At 39.2% G+C, this 22,543-nt stretch overlaps 2 protein-coding genes and 2 long non-coding RNA genes across 8 annotated transcripts; all 4 read right to left on the minus strand.

The window, feature by feature from the left end:
* Positions 1–214: 214 nt before the first annotated feature.
* On the minus strand, positions 215–1,471 carry LOC103941415 (hydroxyproline O-galactosyltransferase GALT3). Its single transcript, XM_009351607.3, has one exon. The coding sequence runs from the start codon at positions 1,365–1,367 to the stop codon at positions 411–413; it is 957 nt and encodes a 318-aa protein (XP_009349882.2). The 5' UTR covers positions 1,368–1,471; the 3' UTR covers positions 215–410.
* Positions 1,472–3,678: 2,207 nt separating this feature from the next.
* On the minus strand, positions 3,679–6,180 carry LOC108866787. Of its 5 annotated transcripts, none has more exons than XR_007252091.1 (5): positions 5,516–6,180; positions 5,191–5,288; positions 4,642–4,896; positions 4,418–4,483; positions 3,679–3,914 (listed from the first exon to the last, which is right to left on the minus strand). XR_007252091.1 is itself a non-coding variant. In XM_048567760.1 (5 exons), exons 1-5 carry the CDS (start codon positions 5,540–5,542, stop codon positions 4,467–4,469), a joined length of 312 nt encoding a protein of 103 aa, XP_048423717.1. In that variant the 5' UTR covers positions 5,543–6,180; the 3' UTR covers positions 3,949–4,466. The 5 variants fall into 5 exon arrangements, 1 of the variants encoding a protein (XP_048423717.1); XR_007252093.1 differs by having other exon boundaries at positions 5,191–5,298; XR_007252092.1 differs by having other exon boundaries at positions 5,473–6,180.
* Positions 6,181–8,591: 2,411 nt separating this feature from the next.
* Positions 8,592–9,385, minus strand: LOC125469855. The gene is made up of 2 exons (XR_007252140.1): positions 9,313–9,385; positions 8,592–9,193 (listed from the first exon to the last, which is right to left on the minus strand). It is a non-coding gene; the product is annotated as an uncharacterized LOC125469855 (long non-coding RNA).
* A 62-nt stretch (positions 9,386–9,447) lies between these two features.
* On the minus strand, positions 9,448–11,004 carry LOC103941414. Its single transcript, XR_007252141.1, has 3 exons — positions 10,980–11,004; positions 10,724–10,795; positions 9,448–9,614 (listed from the first exon to the last, which is right to left on the minus strand). It is a non-coding gene; the product is annotated as an uncharacterized LOC103941414 (long non-coding RNA).
* Between the last annotated feature and the right edge of the window lie 11,539 nt (positions 11,005–22,543).

The following is a 22,543-nucleotide window of genomic DNA, read 5'->3' on the forward strand; positions in this document are numbered from 1 at the left end:
GATTACATTGATCGATTTTCAATTTTAGGAACTATCTTGATGATAGAGGTCGATTTCAGGGACCATTTGTGATATAAACCCTTTAAGGTAACTAAATTATTAGCAATTAAAAAAATTACAATAGCTTCCCATTTCAATCACTCCTCTAAAGGAGAAGCTGGGAAAATGTAGCAACATTGATTGATCAACTGAATAATTTTGAAGGCAGTTGGCATGCATTCAATTTCGTAGGAGGTCAATCACCCATTTGAATTTCAAATCAATTAAGTAGTACATAGCACATCAGGATAAGAAAAACACAAGATTACAGCAAGAATGAATGATCAAAATCAGATTGGATCATCTGAATTCAGCAAATAATTGGAAAATAATTAAAATGAAAACTGTTCAGGTATATATATATTACCTAGTTAAGGTATATGGTACAATTTCGAAGGCTTGAGATTATCAGTGACGTTGAAATACTTCAACGTCGTAATCCATTTTTCTTGATTCTTCAACAAATGAACTGCGATCGTGTCTGGCCAAAGCTCATGTGTGCATCTTGTGGGCGGCTCCGGAAAATTGTACATAGACCACTTAGCATTGTACCTGTTTTTCGCGCGATGCCCTTCTCTAATCCAATCCCCGAAAATTTTATCCTCCGGCCCTTCCAAATGGTTCTTGGGGATGTCGGACTCTCTAATCCACTCCACTATGTCCCAAGAAATCAAATACCCCATTCCAGACATGTAATGCACAAATGGATCCATACTTGGGCATGGAATAACATAACCATAGTACAAGTCTTGTCTTGGTAATGGCTTCAACGAGTCCACCAAGCTTTGCAGCCTAAAATACGCATCATCGTCTGTTTTCATTACATAATGGTAAGGCCGATTTGGCCCCTTCGTATCGTTGAACATCTCTGGCAAGCTCGAAAAATAGGTGTAAGTCTTACCCTTGTTCATATTCTCTTTGCAATTGAGAATGATAATGTCATCGTAACGCAATATTTCTAATGCCACAAGTACTTTCTGGTCTTCCTTCGTGAGGTTGCAGAACACAAATTTCACGTCCACTGTTGCCCCTACCGGAGTTTGCGTGCCGTAGATCATACGCAGGAAGTGGCGGCGGTGGTATTGGTCAGGAAGTGTTAGAATGCCGAAAAGTATACGAATCTCATCGTCCGAGGACGAGTTCTGGGCGAGCAGAACATTTGCTGTTGAAGTACTGTTGGGAGCGTTGATGTTGGAAAGAGCACTGCAACCGAATTTCAAAAGACTATCAAATCGAACCTCGTTGATGGAAGCTAGGGCACAGAGGAAACAAATGAAGAAGAAGGAATAAATGATGAAACGACGCCGGTCTGGCCTTGAGGTCTTCATTGTCCTTGCGGAGGGCAGAGAGATGGTGTTGACGCCTGTGATGGAGGGTTGTAATGCATGTATGGAGAGGTTCTCAATGGAAAGTTATACTAACAAATTCAAAGTTTTCTTAGATGAAACGCATGACTTGTCATTTTCGTGCAAATGAGACTAAAACTTTGACTTTACTGGCTGCAAGGAACGTGAATCGTGATAAAAGGCAAAAGCGTTATAATAACTAGTTTACGAGTTTGGTCCTTCACATAGAAGCAACATGGTGTGTTTCATCTTGGTAGTGGAGGGGTTTTTTCGGTTTTTTTTCTTATATGACAAATTGATAAAGTAATCTAAACTAAATTTGTCTATTTCTCTTCACTTGTAAGTGAGAAGTCTTAGTTTGATTCTCGCTAAAGGCAAATTTGAACCACATTACGAACTGACCCATTGTGAGTTTTAACCTATCCCCCTCTCCTTTAGTATAGATAATATCGTTTGTTCAAAAAAGAAAAATAAATAAATAAATTTATCTATACTATGAAAATGAAAGGATTTAAACTCGAAACCAATGAGTTGAAGAAAAATATCATACCTGTCAAGGCAACCCACCACTTATGGTGCTTTGGTCTTTCTTGGTTGGCTTTGTAGTTCCCCAATATAAGGCTGGCATCAAGGAAATTTAGTAATAAATATGGTCTTTTGGCACCGAGCAGGAGGTGGAGTTCAGCCTAAAATTAGTATCAGTCGCTTTCCATGAATCTTTAGGTTGAAATTGCACTTGCACATGAGGAAAAGTGATTTTGGTCAACTTTTCGTAATTAGGTATTCTTGCATGTACACGGTATCGATCGGCTTCAATGCTCTCGCCATATATGCTTGAATTTCAAGCAACCCAAAAAATGTCAAGGGAACTCCAAAATTATGATTCCAATTTTGCTTACCCTCAAAAGTGCTTTGTAGTGATCCAAGAACGAAATGGAGTATTATATTGTACTAGAATTGAAGAAAAAACGAGTGTCAAGTGCATTCAATATTGGTATAAATCAAGCAATTTTAATTATTGGTACTATTAACTAATATTATGCCATCGCATTTGTGGATTTTTTTTTTTTTTGGTAGGGACTTCTTTACCACGTGACAGATTAAGTTGTTTAATTATAAATCAACTTATCTTATAAATCGTGACATGTTTTGATAGACAGTGTTAGTCGCTTGACCTGCCACTTAGCACATAAGTACTAGCAGTATCAAGGTGGGAGCAATGTCTGCATTTGAACCCAACAATCGCAATTTTTTACTTACTATTATCACTCTTGATCCCAAAAGATATTCAAAAAAATAGAAAGTAATGTTCAATTGGTTTTTTTCTTGCAAGTAATTAAGGGTTGCATCAACAGTGCTAGGACCAACATAGATCCACATTTGGTCAATGGACCAGAGCAAATATTGTTTTGTGTTGTAGAATTTTAATTATAAATCAAATTAAACTCTTATAAAACATGACACATTTTGATGGACGGTGTTTGTCGCTCAACCTGCTATATAGCAAGAAGTACTAGCAGAGAGTTAAGGGGCTCCAGGTCTACTGTCCCCTTCTGTGTGTCTCCTTTATGCCTCTTTGCTAATATTTTGACACACGTCCTCTAACTTAATCTAGTCTCTAACTCTGTTAAGTTTTTAGTTAACATTTAAAATTAAAAAAGAAATCCAAAATAATCTGATTGTTGGGTTAACGAGGTCTGCAAATCCAAAATATAATTCTCCATCGTTGTACTGCTTTTTCTAGAAGAAAGCTCTTATAGGAGTCCGTTTTCTCATTGTACTGCTTTTTCTCTATAGTTTATCCTTGAGAAGTTGAGCATCCAATCAGGTAATCAGGTATTGGATATATACATACATACATACATTTGTCTGTATATTTTTTGAATCATTTATAATTTTCTTACTTTGTTTTGAATCTCGTGAAGCCAATGGAACAAAAGCATATGAAAAGCACCAAAGAAGGATTAGGCTTTGATGAGCTCTCAAATGACAAGCACCACGAATACTCATGATAATGATATGAAAGTGCAAGATGCTATAGAAGAATGCTCAAGGAATTTACTCTATTTTGAGACTAAAGTTTCAATTAATACTTTTTATTAAAGATCAATTTCATTCGGTTTGATCTTTGGAAAGCAGTGGTGGCTATCAATTCTTGTGATTTTCTGATAACATAAAACAGTTTGATTGAAAAGGATGAATTTTACTCTGTTTTTAGAGTGAAACTAGTAATATGTTCGGACGTTGATGTGGGACTTTAATGCACCAGCCTTAACTAAATGAATAAGACACATTTAACCTGAAAAAAAATTCAACATAATCATGAACGAACAAAAAGGATAGATGAGTGAACGATGTTGGTAAGATAAGCAGCTTGGCTTTTTATATACATTCAACCTAGCCAATTACAAAAGAGGTGGCTGCAAAAAATGCTCTGTTTCCCTGAGAAAGATAAGCAACATGCATTTTACACATATCAATATTGCCCTTGAAGTTAAGATGGCAAAATATGTCCTGCAAGCCAGCCACCTGTTTTAGCAGTTAAACAAAAATACATAAAAAGTGTTACGTTCTTGTTTCAGCAGCTAAGCAACTAAGTAGAAGAATCTTTATTCAAGTTGATGCAATGAGAATTCTCCTTATAGATCAACACTAAGCAAAATTAACCGGGTTAGTTTGTGGATATGCAACCCAAAATTAACACTAATAAAAATAGCACTTTGAATCAAATGCATAAACAAAAGCAGAATTTAAACATGAGAAAAATTACATGGAAAAGAAAACAATGTTAAATATCCTAGGTGCTCCATTTATAATTATTCTCTATTTCTATATATTTAAACTACCAATTATCAGCACAAATATTTCATTTCCTTAACCACATATAAAACATACTTCATAGAGCATGTAATTGCTTTAACTACATCTTTATTAAAAAATTCATTACGTAGGAAACGCAGAGTGTTGCAATGGAAAGACCGAAATGCACAACATGAAGCAAAAAGATAAAAAAAATTGTTAGAAAAACTGACCTTTAATAGTGATTCTAACGAAAACAGCGAGGTTGATTGAACCTACAGATCATGCGCCACCCTCTCCTAAAACCAAACCAAACGCAAGATAAGCTAAATACAAATGACTTCATTCAATAAATTCACAAAATTAACTCCAAATCACTAAATTAGGCTCCTGAATTCGGCCAGAGAACTCATCAGGAAACCCAACATTTTTTGTAGAATATGATTAGCATTCTCACCTGTCATTTTCAATGTGAATTTCACACTTGGTTTCGACTCTGGCATTGTCAACCACCTTTGTTCCAAATCTTGTATTCCAGTAACCGGTCCCAACATATTGCAATTTAATAAAAGAGCATTGTAAGATTTTAGAGATGCATTGAACAGATAAAGCTAATGACAGAGAGCTAAGCAACTTCACCTCTTCCATAAGTCCACGTCTCCACCCAAGCCTAAACATCTCGAAATTGCCCCGATAGGTGTGTCGTCCTGACCTGCAAGATTTACAAAGAAGAAGCAGAGAAATTGATGCATAACCACAGATTAAAAAAGTGCAGACAGAATAAAAGGAACAAATTGAAAAACACTAAAAAGAAAACAGCCAACTGACACATGGTACCAACTGAATCACAACAATCCTCCAAACGAAAACAAACAACGAAATGACTTCAAGAAAAATCTCTATCATTTCTTCAGTGAAGCACCCTAAGTTGGAAAAGAGTAAAATGTAAATTGAAAAACAATAATCTAACAGAGACAAATTTCAAAAGAGGAAACAATGAAATCACCTCAAAAAAAATCCATCATTATTCCATGTGTGTGATCTGAGATGTTTGAGAGTTGAAAGTCTTGAGCAATCGGTGAGAAAAACGTGAAAAGGCGACAGCTGGTTTGAACTGAGAGAGAGAGAGAGAGAGAGAGAGAGAGAGAGAGAGAGCGAGAGAGCAAATAAGTCAGTCGGTCTGGCATAAAAGAAAGAAAATCAACTCTAAAAACCACAAATAAGTCAGTCGGTCTGGCATAAAAGAAAGAAAATCAACTCTAAAAACCACAAAAGCCTGTTCTCTAACCTAACTCAACAGTAAAGAAAAGATCTGAATAGTTTTTTTCTACCTCTTCCTTCTGTGTGTGCCTGATCATGACATCAGCTGTGAAGATCAAACCATATCCATACAGAAAACTTGAAGTCAAATATTTTATTTTATTTAAAACCTCAGGATCCTAAAAACACATCATATGAACTCAAACAAAAAAAAAATAAAAAATAAAAAATTAATGAGTGCAAAAGATTACCATGTAGAAAGATCTCATGAAGCAGACAAACTAAGACTCAACTATTTTCTGTACAGATGCAGAATCATGAAAAAATTCGCTGGAGAAAACATATATACTAAACTAAAGATATATCTGTTCAAACATATATACAAACAATATAAAATAAGCAATATACTACTTGAATCACCAGTTGAATGACTTTTATACAAATAGACTTGCAGTGTATAATACTGTAATGTGGATACAATACAGTATAAAACATACAATCTATATTTCTGTGTATGATTAATATCCTTTTAAGCAAATACACTTCCAGATTGGCCTATCAACTAATAGCTTGTCATTGAGTCACATCATTACCTTTGTGGCCATTCTGTAATAGGCCACTGTGTCAATTAACGACCCAGTTGAACTAACACCGACAAAACTTATGTTTTCATTTGAACTTGAAAAACAAAATAAGCAAATGCAATTTTTATTTGAAATATGGAAAAAAAAAAAAAAAAAAAAATTACAAGAAGGACTGAAAAGACTGCACAATCAAGTTTCATAACACAAAATTCATCAACCCTAAACCCTAATTCTGAGAAAATACCCATAATACCTCTAAAGACACTTAATTTGCATGATTCACAACAAAAAGGGTATAAATACACCAATTTTCGCTCTTAAATTCAAAAGAGGACAAAATTAGGATTGAGTTTCACGGTTCTTACCCAAATTTAGCCACATTCAAGTATACTGACAACCATTCAAGTTCGTACATCCTCAAATGATTGTCACCCAGACCAACGTTAAACATGCAACACGAAAATGAATCAAATCCCTAAAATTCCAAAAGTGGGGATATTCCAAATATGGACAAAATACTAAAATAGCTTACCTTCTTGCGTAGAGCTTGTCATCCAGAATTCAAAGCTGAAAACGGAATGAAGCTCAAAGTATGATGAAGAAGCAGAAGAATTAAAGAGTTGTGCCTATGAAAAAAAAAATAAAAAATTGAGAGAGCAGTTACCAGAACAATCTATGAAGAAAAAGAATTTGAGGTGTATGAGTGGATAAATTGCTTACATAAAAGGCTCATTTCAGATCGATGATCCCTTTCTCACCTTAATAACATTTAACAATTGCAATTAGTAAAATTTTCTTAATAAGGGTAAAGGAGGAAGTAATAAGCATTAGAAATGAAACCTTATATAGTGACTAAGGTCCTTGAATTAACGTGCAAAGCTTGAATAGTCAGTCTCTTCACGCGGCTGCAAGAACCAGTCGTTAATTTGGAAATTATTCCACATGTGTTAAAACATGAATCAGAAGCAAATTGATGAAAAAAAAAAAATGGAAGGGAAAATGTAACATGACTTAGTAATTTTATATGTTACAAAAGAGCAATACTCTTATACCTTCAATCTACAAACCTCATGATCATTAAAAGAAAGAAAAAATTGGAAAAAAAGTTTCTTATAATCTGTTTATTTGGTGAAAAACTGCAGAAAGATGCAGGATGCCTGTTTATATCAGAGGAAGAGGATTAGAGATTCACGGTTCTTACCCACGTTTGAGTTCATTTCTATCCCGTGCAAAAAAAAAAAAAAAAAAAAGACAACTACTTTAATTAAAAAATGTATTAAACAGCAACCAGAAGACTTTATGAATTCTTGCCAATTAAAGATTATTACCTGGCATTGGTGAAACAAAGCCTTCACATTATCTTTCCAATCATGCAATGCAAAGTCTGTCCAACAATGCTCCTTCTAGGTCTCCTAATTTCAACCTGCAAGCCTGAACAGAAAACTCACCTATCAATCAAGTGGAAAAAGGGAAATGTATTTCTTTTTAGTTGATGACATTAAAATCAATGTACGACAAAAGAATACAGAATACTCATGAACATAATCAAGTTAGCCTCCAGAGAAGTATTAACGCGAGTCCTGATTACTATATTCATAGTTGTCTTTTTGGTTTCACTCATTTCAAGGATTCTTCATAGCAACTCAGAACCACCATTAATTTTCATTTTGTCTAACAGGCTTAATTTAAGTATGACTAAGTAACTATCATACAATTTCGATGTCAATCATTGCCACCCATAAATGTACACTTTCTGCAATAACCATAGTTCAACAACTTGTCATTTACACTGCTTAACTGAAATTGGTTTACTTATCCGGACAGTAATTTTGTTTTCATTTTAAGAGGGTTTCCTAGAGAATTCATTTAACATCCAGTGCTTTCAAATTTGATAAATGAAAATTCTTACTGAGCTATTAGGAAATATCTTGGACTTTTGTCTTCCACAAAGAGGAGCTCCGCTCTGTTTAATCACAAAGATAATGTCATAAGTTGATCAAAGAAAGCAAGGGACACTCTATAGTGCAAAGCAACTGGTTTACCTTCATCTATTTCTTCCAGCTCCCAGCATATATCCACGTACTGCAAAGCCTTGCGATACTTTCTAAGGGCCATTGGTGTCAGGGCCTTTATTAACCATAGACAACATTCCTTTTCTCTCACGCTTTATGTCAAAGTTTTCATCTTCAAACTTCAACCCGTAAATTGACTCTCCCCCACTGCCATTTCCAGCCGAAATGTCTCCACCTTGTATCATAAAGCCTTTTGATAACGCGGTGGAAACAAACACCCTGCAACCAAATGCAGTGCAATTCTTATTGCAACTCCACCTCATTAACAAAATTACACATTCTTGCAAATGGACACATAAATTAACAAAAACCGGTCAATGTAACAATTTAATAAAAAAAAAAAAAAAAAAACAAAACAAAAAAAACAAAAAACCCACCAATGTAACAAAAAAAAAAAAAAAAACAAAAAACAAAAACTCACCAGTGAAACAATGAGAAAACAAAGACCCAGAAACAAAAATTGAATCTTTTGAGAGAGAGAGAGAGAGAGAGAGAGAGAGAGACCTTGTAGTGCAGAGGAGCATTGCAAAAAATAAAAATAAAAATAGATACAAACCTGGTTAGAAAGCTAGAATAACCATCTTTCTGGTTTTTTAATTTTTAAACCATTGAGCCATAGCTGATGCATGCATAAAAGTATAAGTAGTTTGGTCAATTTTAAGGAAAAATATCTACAAAAATATCTAATTTCAAAAAACAAAGGAAACGCAGACCAAAATAATTAAAGTTGGATAAACTCATTCATAGCAGCTTAATTTTCTTATTGAAAAACTTTGACCTACAAAATCAGATTACATTCATCAACAAAAAGCAATGAATGTAAGAATGATAAAGCCACAAATCTCAGTAATAATTACAATAAGACAATAAAGTAAAAATAATCAAGCATACCCAGTTCACCCCTTGACGAAACACACAGAGAGTGAGCAAGCACACTTCCTATATTCATGAAACCTCATACAAAGTTCCAGTGTTCAATCTAAGATATTCCCAGCGGTGAGGTTGGCGGTGGTGGCCGTAGATCCATCTCTGGCACTGGTATTGGCAGGTGATGAGGATCAAAGTCATCAGAAACTCCCAAATCTATCCATTTCTTAATTGAAATCCAGAAAAAAAGTTGCAAAATTTCAGCAATGCAGAGAAAACCCAGGTCCCACCCCAAACAAAAGCAAAAATGAAAGAGGAAAAAAAAGGGATATTCAAGGAACATACAGTAACCGAAGCGAGGATGCTTTCTGACAGCTATATTCAACGCCAACAACGGCGGTTGCTAGCCGGCATTATACCTCCAGTACGCATCTGCCATGTTTGAGGCTTATGACCGTCACTACTTGCTTGGTTTGTGTGCTCCTGTAAGGGACCATGCCAATATCCGATTCAATCAAGGGTTTTTACAAATCCAAAACTATAAAAAATTGAGAAACAAATTAAAAGTTGAGATCGATGAACACTGTACCTTACGGTAAACACACAGAGCTCTTCGATGAACCCTTAGTAAAAATTCTTTCAATAACCTTCTTGCATAGCACGGCCCAAGAAGAACCAAACCATTTGAAAAACTTATATTCCAAACATAACAAAACTAAATGAAATATCAAACCCCAGAAATCATAATGCTTCTATACAGTGAATGATCTTTATGAATCACAATTTGTAAAATCCTAAAAGCTTATCAATGGAAGATGGGAATTGTTTTCCATTGGACCTAAGGATCATACACCCAACATTAAACACCTCATCGTGATCAAACCAAACTAAACTTTCATTCAATTAAGTCTCAAACACTTTAATTAAGTTAAAAGGAACAGTCCAATGCTACCAAAACTATATACAGAAACCGAGAAAAACAGAACAAACAGTGGTGCAAAGGTGTATAATGACACTAAATCTTCAAACAAAATAAAAAAAAAAAAAAATACCCAAACCAATATAAAAGCCAAAAGTCATCCCTAGCAACTGTAAAATAACAATTAAAAAACGAAACCCATATAAGTTCACAACAAATTAAAACGCCTAGATCACCATTAACATTAAATTAGCTACAAACCTGGATAAAACCAACACTAAATTAGACTAAAGTAATAAGACATAAGCTACAAATCAAATTCCAAATAAAAAATTTGGATAAAACCAACAAGAAAACCACACCTTGTTCCTGTTCTGTCTCCCTTCTCTTGCTTTTCTCTTTTGCCTACTCCCCACATTAAGCCTTTTTTCCTCATTTTTTCTCTTTTGGCTGCTCACTTAACCCCCATTTTTTTTTCTCCACTTTCCTCGATTTCCAGTCCCCCCCCCCCCCTTCTTCCACATCTATCTTTTTTTCCTCATTTTTTCCATCACTACTCTTGACACTAATTCTCCATTCATTTTTATCTCTTAATTATTTCACTCAATCAAAACATGGGATCACATTTTCTCAAGCAGCCCAAAAAAACTGATCAACCCAAAATCAGAAAAACATCCAAACTAAAACATACAATCACCATTATCCAGCAGCAAACGATAAATTAGAAATACAAAACAAAGGAAAAAAAAAAAAAAAAAAAAAAAAAACAGAAACCGCAAAAACCCAAATGCAAAAAGAAACGAAAGGGTGTTGCTTTGAATGTAAACGGGGAAATACCTGAGCATCAGAAGAAGAGGACTTATTTCTTCGTTTGGAAGCGACATGACTCTGCTAAATGGGATTATAAACCTACCCAAAATACAGAAAATTTATTAGAATTCATCGCCAAACAAAAGAAGAAATCGTTTTCCAAAAGCAAATTTGATATTAAATCAAGAATTTAAGAGTACGTATATCAGCTCAGAATTTATAAGTATACAGATCGTGTAATTGAATTGATTGAACTGAGAGAGAGAGAGAGAGAGAGACTTACTGATTGTTTCGAAGGGGGAGAGAGAGAGAGAGAGAGAGAAGGTGGGTTCGTGGTGAGTGAAGGGGTGAAAGGAAATCCCTGCAAATCAGCCTACCCCATACTTCTCCCTTACTCTTTCTCCCTAACCCATACCTCCCTGCCTAAAATCCTCTCCCCACTCCCCTCTCCCCTAAATCCCGGCAAACCTCTCCCTCCAACCCAACCCTTCTGTCCACCTTCCCTCTCTCTCCCCGACTCAAGGTCCAGATCCAGCCCAAACACTGAAAAACTGTTCTTTAAGTCCAGTGGCAATCTTGTAAATAGAGCAAATTTTGGGCTAAAATCGGTTCGGTGGCAATTTTGTAAATAAACTGAAATTCACTCAAACTTGCACAGTGCCACTCTCCCTGCTTCTTTTTTCTTTTTTTTTTTTTTTTTTTTTTTTTTTTTTTGAAAACTGGAATAGATTACTAGGGCAAAGATGCCAGAAAGGAACGAGAAAAGCCTACAACGAGGTCAACAAGAAACAAAATAACAAACCCAAGTAGGGAAGGGGATGAGGAGACGGACAGTAGAACCCAGTTCTAATGTCACCCCAACACCTGACAACAAAATCAAGGGGGACAAGGCAAGCCATCTTTATCAAGTACATGAACCAACGAAGATAAGGGTCAATTGACCCAAATGAAACGGCACATCTTCGTACAGTAACGCGACGCCAACTTATCTGCCGCCATATTGGCTGACCTTGGAACCCAAGACTAGCGAAAGTCCTGAAATGACTCCCCTAACTACTTAATAACCGTTAAGGTAGGGAAGGCCTCCCATCTACCAGTAATCAGCGAAGACGATAAAGATGAAATGGTATCCTTAGAATCAGATTCCATATTAATGCACCTAAGTCCCAAAGCCGCTGCCAAATCACAACCCCGATCCATAGCTAAGGCTTCAACAGTGGCAACACTTGGATCCTTGAGAGTATCCTTGATAGCAACAACAAACTGACTCCTCACCTCCCTAATCACCACCCCAACATAACCAGTCGAAGAAGAATGAGACCAGTTAGCATCAACATTCACTTTAAGAAAGGGGGATGGAGAAGGGGACCACCGAACCTCTATACCTACCTGTGGCGAGAAAACTGTGACAGCAGGAGCATGAACACCATTGGCCTAAAAAAACATTCCACTTGCAGTGTGAATGGCCAGAAGAACTTGAGTAGGATTGAGAGGAGATTGATTGAACAAAAAACTTCATCGAGCCTTCCAAATATGCTAACAAGTAAAAGCGATGTAAGAAAGAATCAAACATCGCTCCTCCTTTGACCCGAACCTCCTAGAAGCAATGGAAAGAAACCAATTTAACTAGGAAGAAATTGCATTTCTATCAATTCTGTAATTAAGAATGCCACCAAAACAAATAGGCTCCACCCAAGGGCATAAAAAGGAAAGGTGTTCCAAAGATTCCGCATGATCATGACATATCGGACAAATAGGTGAAAAAGCAAAAAAGATTCTCCAACGTAGCCAACGCACGATGAGCAATACACCACACAAAATGACGAATTTTAGGTAGAGTTCTCAACCTCCAAACAGTCTGCCAAACCTGCTTAGAAATAGTGGAAGAAGAGGAAGCTCACCAATTCACCGAGGAATGCCGTGAAGATCGAGCCCAATGGTACCCTGACCGTACCACATACACCTCATTTTTAGTGGATGGTCAAACAAGATGGTCAGGTTGCCTAGCATCCCCAACCTGTGTCCCTAAAATCGCGTTCATCTCATCCACTGATAAAAAGGGTTGAAGAAACCCAATATTCCACGAATGGGGAGATGATGTCAAAAGAGAAGCCACCCTAGTACCTTGTGTAACAGGCACCAGCCCAGGTTGCGGATGACTCAAATGAACCTTTGCAAGAGCTTTCTTCTAGTCACAAATCACTTTTTGCATTTAAAAGGGCATATAGAGCACGACAGTTTTGGCGTGTATACTCTCAGTTGTGGATGCAAATTTCTTCCTCCTTGATCTTGGACAAAATTGCACTTACAAAACAATTAATACCTTAGGGTCGGCCAAGAGCCTCATGTGCTCATGATGAATTGGGGGGGGGGGCTTTGGCCGAAGAACCTCCGATGCCAAAGTTAGAATTTAGAGAGAAAAAATGTTTAGAGAGTATTTGGGATTTTTATAAGTGTGTTGGAATCATCTCTTTGGTGGAAAGGGGAGCCTATTTATAGGGATAGACCGGTCCTCTTTGGAGAAAGAGTGGCTAGCCATTAGATGGATTTTTAGGTTTAATTTTTGGTTTAATTAGCCAATTTTAATAAGTATTAATTGGCTAATTAAACATAAGGGGAATGTTTTGGTGGTTACAAAATATTTAGAGTAAATAGATAATTAGGTTATGTAATAATTAGCTAACTAATTTAGCTAAAAAAGGGAATTTAGGTAAAAGATATATGGGGTGAAATAAATGTTAGGAATTGCCTTGTAGAAGGATTTGATGAGATGAATTTTTGAATTGTTACCTTTCATGGGCATTTCTGACTTGGTTGAGGATAATTGTCTGCTACTCGCGCGTAGGAATCTTGATACACGCCAAGGGTATTTTTGTCTTCTTCATCGAAAAATCCACGTGTCGCTTTGTGATTATTTTTGGCTCCACAAATGCCCCCACACCTGTTGGGCTGCTCGCAGAGAAGGGCAATAGGTGTAGAGATTTTCTTGGCTTGGGAAACTTTGAATTGTTTCCTATTTTGACAGTGATTCTCTCTTTTAATAGGAAATTAGATCCTTCTAGGAAAAGGAAACAAATTCCTCTCAAAGCTTATTTAAGTCCACCTTAAGTGGATTATTAAATCAACTTTTTGAGAGAAACTTATTTCACCCTACAAGCGCGAAAGAGCTTAGAGGATATTTATTCCCCCTCCTCTAGCAATCTTCCACATCATGTCCATGCAAAGGATCGTCTTTCGTTGCTTGCTTCGTCTTCTCGTTATTTCTAGGTAAGAAAAATTTAATTTCCTTGTCTTCATAAATTTTTGGAAGCTTGGGGCTTGAAATTTGACTTGACGGAAGTTGAGGATTTGCGAGAGAACAGTTTGGGAGGCCATGGCAAGGTTATGCCGTGTGCATCCTCATATGTTTTTTGGGGCGTTGGCATGAGGAACAATAAGCCAGGCCATGGAGCCTGGCAATTTTGTTGGGTTTCTACGGCTTGGTTCCCCAAAAAAAAAAAAAAAACAAAACAAAAAAGGGAAGCAGCAGTTCTTGGCAATATATATATATATATATATATTTTAATAAAAAAAAAAAAAAACCCTCCAATGAATCTTCCTTGCACTTTTTGTAGAATTTCTTCAAGTATGTCTTCCTTGAGCCACAAGAATGATGATGGTGTACCGCCATTGTATCCTCAAGGCAGGTCCTTGAGCAAGGTTAGCTACTTCAGAGCTACTCACTTCAAGATTAGCTCTGATGATTTGTTTAGAGACTTTCTTGAGGCATACTGGCATGCCATTCCGTCGGGGGTGCGTGTGAGGCGAGTTAGGGATGGTAGTAGCCGGGAACCATGCAGTGGGACTCGGAGAGCCATCAAGTTCCACCCCTACTATTTTGTGTTAGGGTTTACTTTTCCTATGCAGCGTTTCTTCCAAGAAATGCTCTGCTCCATGAGATGTGCCCTTACCCATTGTTCTCCGAATGCGGTTCGTGTGATGGTGGGATTCTATAATCTAAGTCAATTCTTTGACTTAGATCTTACCATCAACGAATTTTGGTACTTCTTTGACATAGGTCACATTGATCGAGTCGGGCAGCTACGATCTTGCCATAGGCTTTTTGATAACTCGAGCAAGGGTGATCATGACTGGGCTAAGGAAACTTTGGAGGTAAGTGGAGAATGAGAGTCTGATTTTTCCCCCGAGCTGGGTGTACCAACAGTCTTCATATCTGGTAAGCAGGCTGCTTAATCTTCTCGGCTGTTTTACTTTAGTGCCAAACTACTCTTCAATTTTCTGATTGTCTTCCATTATTTTTGTAGATTCAGAATTCGGCTCCACTTCTAAGGCTTCTCCAAACATGAGAAAGGTGCATGTTGCTCTGGGTATCCCTTCTGAGTATCATGAATGGTGTTGGTTGCTCAGTCCTCTTCGAAGGGAAAAAGATGGGTTGCCTCCGAAAGAGGAGATAGAGAGCTGAGGCGTTGACTCGTCCTGTCAACGTGGTGAAGCTTGCTATAAACGAAGGTGGGAAAAAAGAGACATTCCCCGCCTGCCCAAGAAATGCCTGCTGAGAAGAAAATAAAGATTTCTTCCATTGCTCGTGCAGGTTCACTAACTGCTCCTAAGGTTGTGATTAACTTGACTTCTTCTAAGGGTGAGAAAGAAAGAACTACTAGATTTGTGCTGGTGACTCCTATTACTCCGAAGGCTACTAGCTCGATTATTGAAAGGATTACCCAACGCAGAAGTTTCTCCGTGCCTCTGGTGCCGAAGTTTGTGCCAAAATCTTTGTCTGGAACTAAGTCTGGCTTACCTTTGGAGAGGCTTGCTACTATGTATAGTGACAAGGTGCCCCTACCTGCTAAAGTGGCACCAAAACTTGCTTCCTCCGCTACTGCGACCAACTCGTCTGCTGGGACGAAAGAAACTACTCGGGTAAGCAAGCTTGAAGAATCCACCAAGACTGTTTCTGGGGAAGTTGTTGAGATTTACACGCTTTTGAAGCCAGATCTACTTAAAGACATGAATATATGTGCCAAGTTTGTTGATGACGTCAAAGAGATTGTTGGTCAGTGTCTTTTCACAAAGCACACATCTGAGTATAGAAAGACCGCTCTGCTAGCCATGATGCGGAAAACAACGATTCTGGCAGCCGAGTCTATGTTCCTTGACCAAGAAGATACCAAGGCTGCTAAAGAGATGGCAAGAACTATGCTGCCAAAGCTTACTCTTTGGTCAAAAAAGTCAAGAAATTGGAATATGAGCTTGCTGCTTTGAATGGATCTAACATTTGTACCCCTACTTCTCTGTAGCGTGAGATCGCTCGCCGAGAGATCACAAATTTGAAGACTAGGCTTGATGTGATCCAAGTAAAGTATGAAAGTGCAGAGAAGGAAATCAAGTGTTACATACCTCAGATTCAAGATCTTAAGCGTTCCATCTCTGAATTCTGCTCTATTACTTACGCAAAGGATGAAGAACTGATTGCTACTTACAATCAAGTGATCCACTTCAAAAAGGTTGTTGATAGGTTTGAGCCTCAAGTGTTGGAGCTTCAAAATGCTTTGAAGATCAACGACAATCTGAAGAAGGAAGTTGAAGAGTTGCAGTGGGTTCGTGCTTGCCTGCTTGAGGAAAATGAGTAGTTGAAGGGTGAGAAGGCTGGGTTCGAGGCTTCTCTTACTCAGAGCCAAGCCGACTTCTATAAGTTGGGTTATGTAGATCATCTCTATGGGCAACCGTTTGACTTTGAGTTTTCTGGTAAAGACTTCAAGACTTTCTCTATTTCTTTAGAAGATTTGCTCGCCTTTACTTTTGAGTCTTCTATTGGTGAAGTAGTTGGAGAAGTTGGTGCCCAGGCTGGGATAGTTGAAGGTCAAGCATTGAAGAATGCTCCTACTGAGAACATGAAAGCTGTTGAAGATGTGACGACTGGGTAGCCCTGAGATGTCCAAGCTATTGAAGAGTTGTCTTCTAGGTAGCATTTAGGATTTTCTTTGTTTTCCCTTATTGCTTTTGCTTAAACTCCTTTGGTCTTTACTAGTTGTTTATCAGTTTTGCTAGAAGATTTAATAAACTTGTTTCCTTCGCTCTTCTCCATCTTCACTTCTTTAGTTCACACCCTAACCTCTAGACTTTATAGACCAGTGGCAGGTGTGCTACTTTTTTAGAAGCAGACAGGTCCGCGTAGCTTACACAGCCGTAGGTGTTGAAATATAACTTTTTGTAAAGTTGTTAACCATAGGGTTGGCAGCCGGATGTCTTACTTATAGAAGTAGACAAGTCCGCGTAACCACTAAGCTGTTAACCTTGGCTTCCTTCAATTCCATAGGTTGCGTAACAAGTATCACAAGGATGCGCAGTTTATCGACTACATAGCATGTCAGTAGTGGATAAAACTTCATATATGCATGCTAGCTTGTTTAACCTTTCCCAAGGATGCGCAGTTTGTACAAGTCTAACGTGGCTTCACTGCTTGAAGGGCACGCCCTAGGCAATCTTCCAAAAAACAGTAGGCTACCTTAGTGCACTCGGTAGTAGCTTTAGGTTTGCAGGGCAGTTGCCCGTAGGGTGTACTGCGTAATGTGCCCCCTCCGTTTATAGGGCCCGGTTCCTTGTGGATTAGGTCAAGAGACCCAAAGTCCTTCAGTTAGCTAAGCCTTAAAAAAGACCATTATGGCTACTTCTAGGAATCCCGGCGCAAGCCATCGTGCATCTAGTTATACTAGGGCAGCCAGGCTCTAGATATTCGAAGTGTTAAATTTATCCTCCCGCTTTGGAGAGCATGATTGGTCATTCGGGAGATGCAATTCCTGCGGTGATTCCCAAAAAGGGGTGTGATCTTCTTTTGAAATTCAAGAGAGATAAGTTGTTGTAGACATATAGTCGAGCCAAGTTGCAAATTACTTCTGAATTCTTTATTGAAAAGTGAATGAAGTGGACGAATAACTTAGTTGTAAAAGACTGCATGACAACTGGATAGTCCTCGGTTTATGAGGTGCCCGTTGAGCTGCTTGAGTCTTCGGGCCTTGATATGGTGGGAAATCACACATAATATTTCCTCAAATTGTAGGCATTCCATTGCTTCTCGATCTCTTTGTCATTCATAGTGGCGAGGGTGTAGTTACCTTTGCCGCCTACTCTGCTGGTCTTGTATGGACCTTCTAAGATAGGATCCATTTTTTTCGAGCCTTTTATGCTGGCAGTGATAAAGGCCTTTCTTAGGACTAGATCTCTAGGTTAGAGCTATTGGATCTTGGCCCTTTTATTATAGCTGGAAATGAGCTGTTGCTGGTAGGCTACAATGCGTGTGATGGTTTGCTTGCGCCTCTCTTTTGCCAAATCAAGTTTGTGGCCATTTCTTTGCTGTTCTGCTCAATGCTTGGCAATAGAGTGTTGATGCTTGGCACGATGATGTTGGGAAGAATGATTGCTTCCAAACCAAATGCCAAAGAGAAATGAGTCTCACCGGTTGCTCGTTTGTTGGTGGTGCAATATGCCCATAAACATCCAGGGAGTTCATCTGGCCATTTTCCCTTTTTGTCGGTGAGGGATTTCTTGAGGCAGTCGAGGATCGTCTTGTTGGATGTTTCAGCCTGCCCACTGCCTTACAGATACCTTGGCGTGGACATGTGTTGCTTGATGCCATACTTTTGGAAGAACTTCACCAAATCATTTCCTACAAATTGCGGCCGTTGTCGGTGACGATGGATTGTGGGATGCCAAATCGGCAAATGATGTTCCTCCATATGAAACGTTCTATGTCTGTTTGAGTCGTGGTCGTCATGGGCTTTGCTTCTACCCATTTGGTGAAGTAGTCGGTTGCCACGATCATCATACATCTACCCCCGGTAGCAGGCAACATAGGCCGTACCAGGTCAATCGCCCACTACATGAATGGCCAAAGACTCGTTTGTGGGTGTAACTTGTTGGCAGATAATGCTGGTATCGGTTTGTAGCGTTGGCAACGGTCGTACTTTTGTACTAACTCTTTAGCATCTTGGTGCATGGTAGGCTAGTAGTAGCCTGCGTTAAGAGTCTTTTGTGCTAAGGATTGGCCTTCAAAGTGATTCCCATAAATGCTTTCGTGGATTGAGCTTAGGACCTTCAAGTCATCGGGAGGTGCTAGACAACGGAGATATGGTCCGGTATAGAATCTCCGGACGAGAATGTCATTCCACATATAATAGCATGCTGCCTTGATTTGGAGTTTCCTTGACTCCAATCTCTTGGGGAGGTAGTGTACCGTTGACTAAGTAGTCTATGATAGAACTTTGCCAATTGGGAGTTACACTTACCTACAACACTTCGGCTGTTGGCTCCATTTCTATGCTTGGCTTGTCAAGATATTCCACTAATGGAGCGTTTAAATTGGTGGTCGAGAGCGGAGCCTAAACCGGCTAGCGCATCTGCATGAGTGTTGTCTGCCCGCGGAACTTGGGTGAGAATGTAAATCTGAAATGCCTCAAGCTGCTGGCATACTTTCTCTAGGTATTGCGCCATCCTTGGATGTTTTGCCATGTATTCCCCTGTAGCCTGGCTGGTGATTAGTTGGGAATCAGAATGAATTGCGAGCTTTTTCACCGCCAAGTCTTTCGCCATTGGAGGCCTCCTAGTAGGGCCTCGTATTCTGCTTCGTTGTTGGATGCTTTGAAGCCTAGAGTGATCGCCTGTTCAAGTATTGAGCTGTCTGGAGTAAGTGGACTACGCCTGCCCCCGAGCCTTTGTAGTTGGATACGCCGTTGACATACAAATGCCAAAAATCTTCGCTTGGAGGTGCAAGCATGGCTAAGGTGTGTTCGACTGCTTCGGGAGTATTGTTAGGCTGATTTGTTGCATCGTCTAGGCTAGGTGCAAATTCTGCTATGAATTCCACTAAGACTTGGGCTGTTATTGCTGTGTGAGGTCGGAAAACTGAACCATATTGGCCAAGTTCCAATGCCCATTTCATCACTCATTGGGAAGCATCTAGACCATGTAAGATTGATCGTAGAGGATACTGAGTCATGACAATGATTGTATGAGCTTGAAAATATGGTCTAAGCTTCCGAGCCGCATCAACTAATGCCAAAATCAATTTTTTGATTTTCGGATATCTTGTTTCCACATCGAGAAGAGCTTTAGAAGTGTAGAATACCGGTAGTTAGGCCCCCAACTCTTCTCATATGAGGGCAGAGCTCACTGTTACCTCGGAAACTGCCAGATAAATGTATAAATCCTTCGCTGCTTCCAGTTTGGATAGTAAGGGAGGTGACGTGAGATACTTCTTCAAGTCTTGGAAAGCTTTTTCGCACTCTTCATCCCATTTGTCTCGTTATGACTTCTTGATAGCTTTGAGAAAAAGCTTGCCTTGATCCGTGGATCGTGAGAGAAAATGATTGAGGGCAGCTGCTTGTCCGGTCAAGCTTTGGATTTTCTTCAAGGTAGTTAGAGACTTCATCTCTAAGATTGCTCAGATTTGCTTGGGATGTGCTTCAATTCCTTGTTAAGTTACTAAGTACCCTAAGAATCGGCCTGAAGATACTCCGAACGTGCATTTGGTAAGGTTGAGCTTCATTTTGTACTTTCTAAGGATATTGAAAGTTTCTGCCATATTACAAATGTGGTCTAGCCGCTACTTACCTTTTACCATGATATCATCGACATAGACCTCCATGGTTACCCCAATTTGCTTCTTGAACATCATATTTACTAGCATTTGGTAAGTGGCCCCCGCGTTCTTGAGGCCAAAGGGCATGACCTTGTAGCAGTAGGTGTCCCGCTCTATCACGAACGTGGTTTTCTCCTTGTTGGGCTCGTACGTGGCTATTTGGTTGTAACCGGTGTATGCGTCCAAAAAACTGAACAGCTGGTTCCCAGAAGTTGAATCTGCTAATAGATCGATCCTAAGGATAGGATAAGGGTCTTTTGGGCATGCTTTGTTGAGGTCGGTGTAGTCTACGCAAACCTTCTATTTGCCCTTTTCTTTCTTCATGACTAGTACGACATTGGCAAGCCATGCTGAGTGTGCTACCTCTTCTATGAATCCGGCCTTCAGTAGCTTGTCAATTTCTGCCTCGATGATCACTACTCGCTCCGGTGCAAAATGTCTTCTCTTTTAGATCATCGGTTTGACAGTGGAGTCGACGTGCAGCTTGTGGCAGCCCACCTCAGGGTCAATGCCGAACATGTCGGATGGTGACCATGTTAAGATGTCTCGGTTTTCTCTAAGGAAAGTCGTGAGTTCTTCTTTCTCAGCTGGGCTTAGACGTGAACCAATTCTAGCATTCTTTTTTGGCTGCTGGGGATCAAGAATGATGTCTTCGGCATCCTCCTCGGGTTTTCATCCTATCTTGTCTGTTTGGGAGCCATCTTTTTGATCCACCTGTTGTAATCGCTATTTGGTAGCTTATTCGCCTTTTTGGACTTCGGTAGCCTCTACGGGGGTAAAGGTATTTTTCTTTGTTTCTTTCAACATTTGCACAGTGCATCATCGTGATGAGGCCTGGTCAGACTTGATCTCTCCGACTCTTTATCCAGGGATGCGAAATTGGATTTTTTGATATTTGATGGAAGTGACGGCATCCAACTTTATTAACCAAGGTCTCCCAAGAATCTCATTGTATGGAGATGGGTCGGTTACGATTGTGAACATTTGTTTTGAGACGACCGGTGGTGTTTTCATGTCAAGTGTGTTGTGGTCGATGGCAGTTGAGGTGTGTCTGTTGAATCCAGTAGTACCTCTGCCCGGCGTATGATTGTGCTTTCCAGGCCCATCTTTTGAATAACTGAGAGTTGTAGTAGGTTGACTGCATTTCCATTGTCTACCATCATCTTGTCAACTATAGCATGGGCTAGTTGGATAGATACTACTAGTGTATCGTCATGCAGGAAATCGACGCCTTCTGTATCCTGCTTAGTGAAGCCAATAATATGTCCAGGTTGGGTATTAACTGCTTGGACTTGTGAGATTAGTAAAGGCTGCTGCAGCTTCCTTTTTTTGGAGTTATTGATGGCCCCCAAGTGTTCAGATTCGGCAAAAATGCCATTGATTCGAATTATCTTGGTTGTCGGCTCCTCTTCCTTGTCTGTATTCCTCTTTTAAGTATCTATCGACTTTGCCTTCTTTCATGAGCTTCTCTAGGTAGTTCTTCTAAGTGTAGCAGTCATCGGTTGTGTGATTGGGACCTCGGTGGAATGCACAATACTTGGTATGGTCCAACTTGGAAGTATCTCCTTTTAATTGTTTTCGTAGCTTGAACGACGGCTCTTTCTTAATATCACGAAGGATTTGATGAATCAGGATTAAGAACTTAGAATAGTTTTTGGTTATCGGGCCTTCTTTAATTGTGGGTTAGACTTTGCGCTTGGCCTCCTGTTTACCCTTGCTAGGCGACTTCCCGTCTTCTTTCTTCTGAGCAGCTGTCGACTCTTTTTGAGGCTGCTCGGGTGCCTTTTCTGCTTACAGAGCCTTGTCCTAAAGTGCATGTTTCTCAGCCAGGGCGAAGGAATCTACTAAAGTTAGGTCTTCTTTCATGATCATTTCTCTGAACAGTGGGTGGTTTGTTAGGAGTCCTTTTTGGAAGCTGCATTTGCTATCGAGTCATCATATCCGATGATCTTCGCCTTCTCCGCTTTGAACCTCTTCACGTAGTCGCGGAGTGACTTCTTTGGGTTTTTCTTTATGTTGAACAAGTGATCAGACTTGTTCTTGATCGAGTTGTAAGATGAGTACTTTTAGGTGAAAACTAAAGAAAGATCATCAAAATTCTAGATGGATCATGGTGGCAAGGTGTGAAACCAATCTTATGCCTCGCCTTGTAGAGTGGTGGCGAATATTTTGCACATAAGGGCATCATTGTTCTGATAAAGGACCATCGCGCT

This window comes from the organism of the source record quoted next, unplaced genomic scaffold (genome assembly GCF_019419815.1).
Source record: "Pyrus x bretschneideri cultivar Hongxiangsu unplaced genomic scaffold, Pyrus_bretschneideri_v1 Contig46, whole genome shotgun sequence".
In the NCBI taxonomy this organism is placed as follows: Eukaryota; Viridiplantae; Streptophyta; class Magnoliopsida; order Rosales; family Rosaceae; genus Pyrus; species Pyrus x bretschneideri.

Bases quoted from the DNA above. Each gene is read 5' to 3' on its own strand.
- LOC108866787 (XM_048567760.1), bottom strand. From the start codon at position 5,542: ATGATCAGGCACACACAGAAGGAAGAG. The intron at 4,897-5,190 runs GTGATTTCATTG...TAAATCTTGCAG, and splicing joins AATGATGGATTTTTTTTGAG to GTCAGGACGACACACCTATC. The intron at 4,739-4,823 runs GTGAAGTTGCTT...TTAAATTGCAAT, and splicing joins GACGTGGACTTATGGAAGAG to ATGTTGGGACCGGTTACTGG.
- LOC103941415 (XM_009351607.3), bottom strand. From the start codon at position 1,367: ATGAAGACCTCAAGGCCAGACCGGCGTCGTTTCATCATTTATTCCTTC.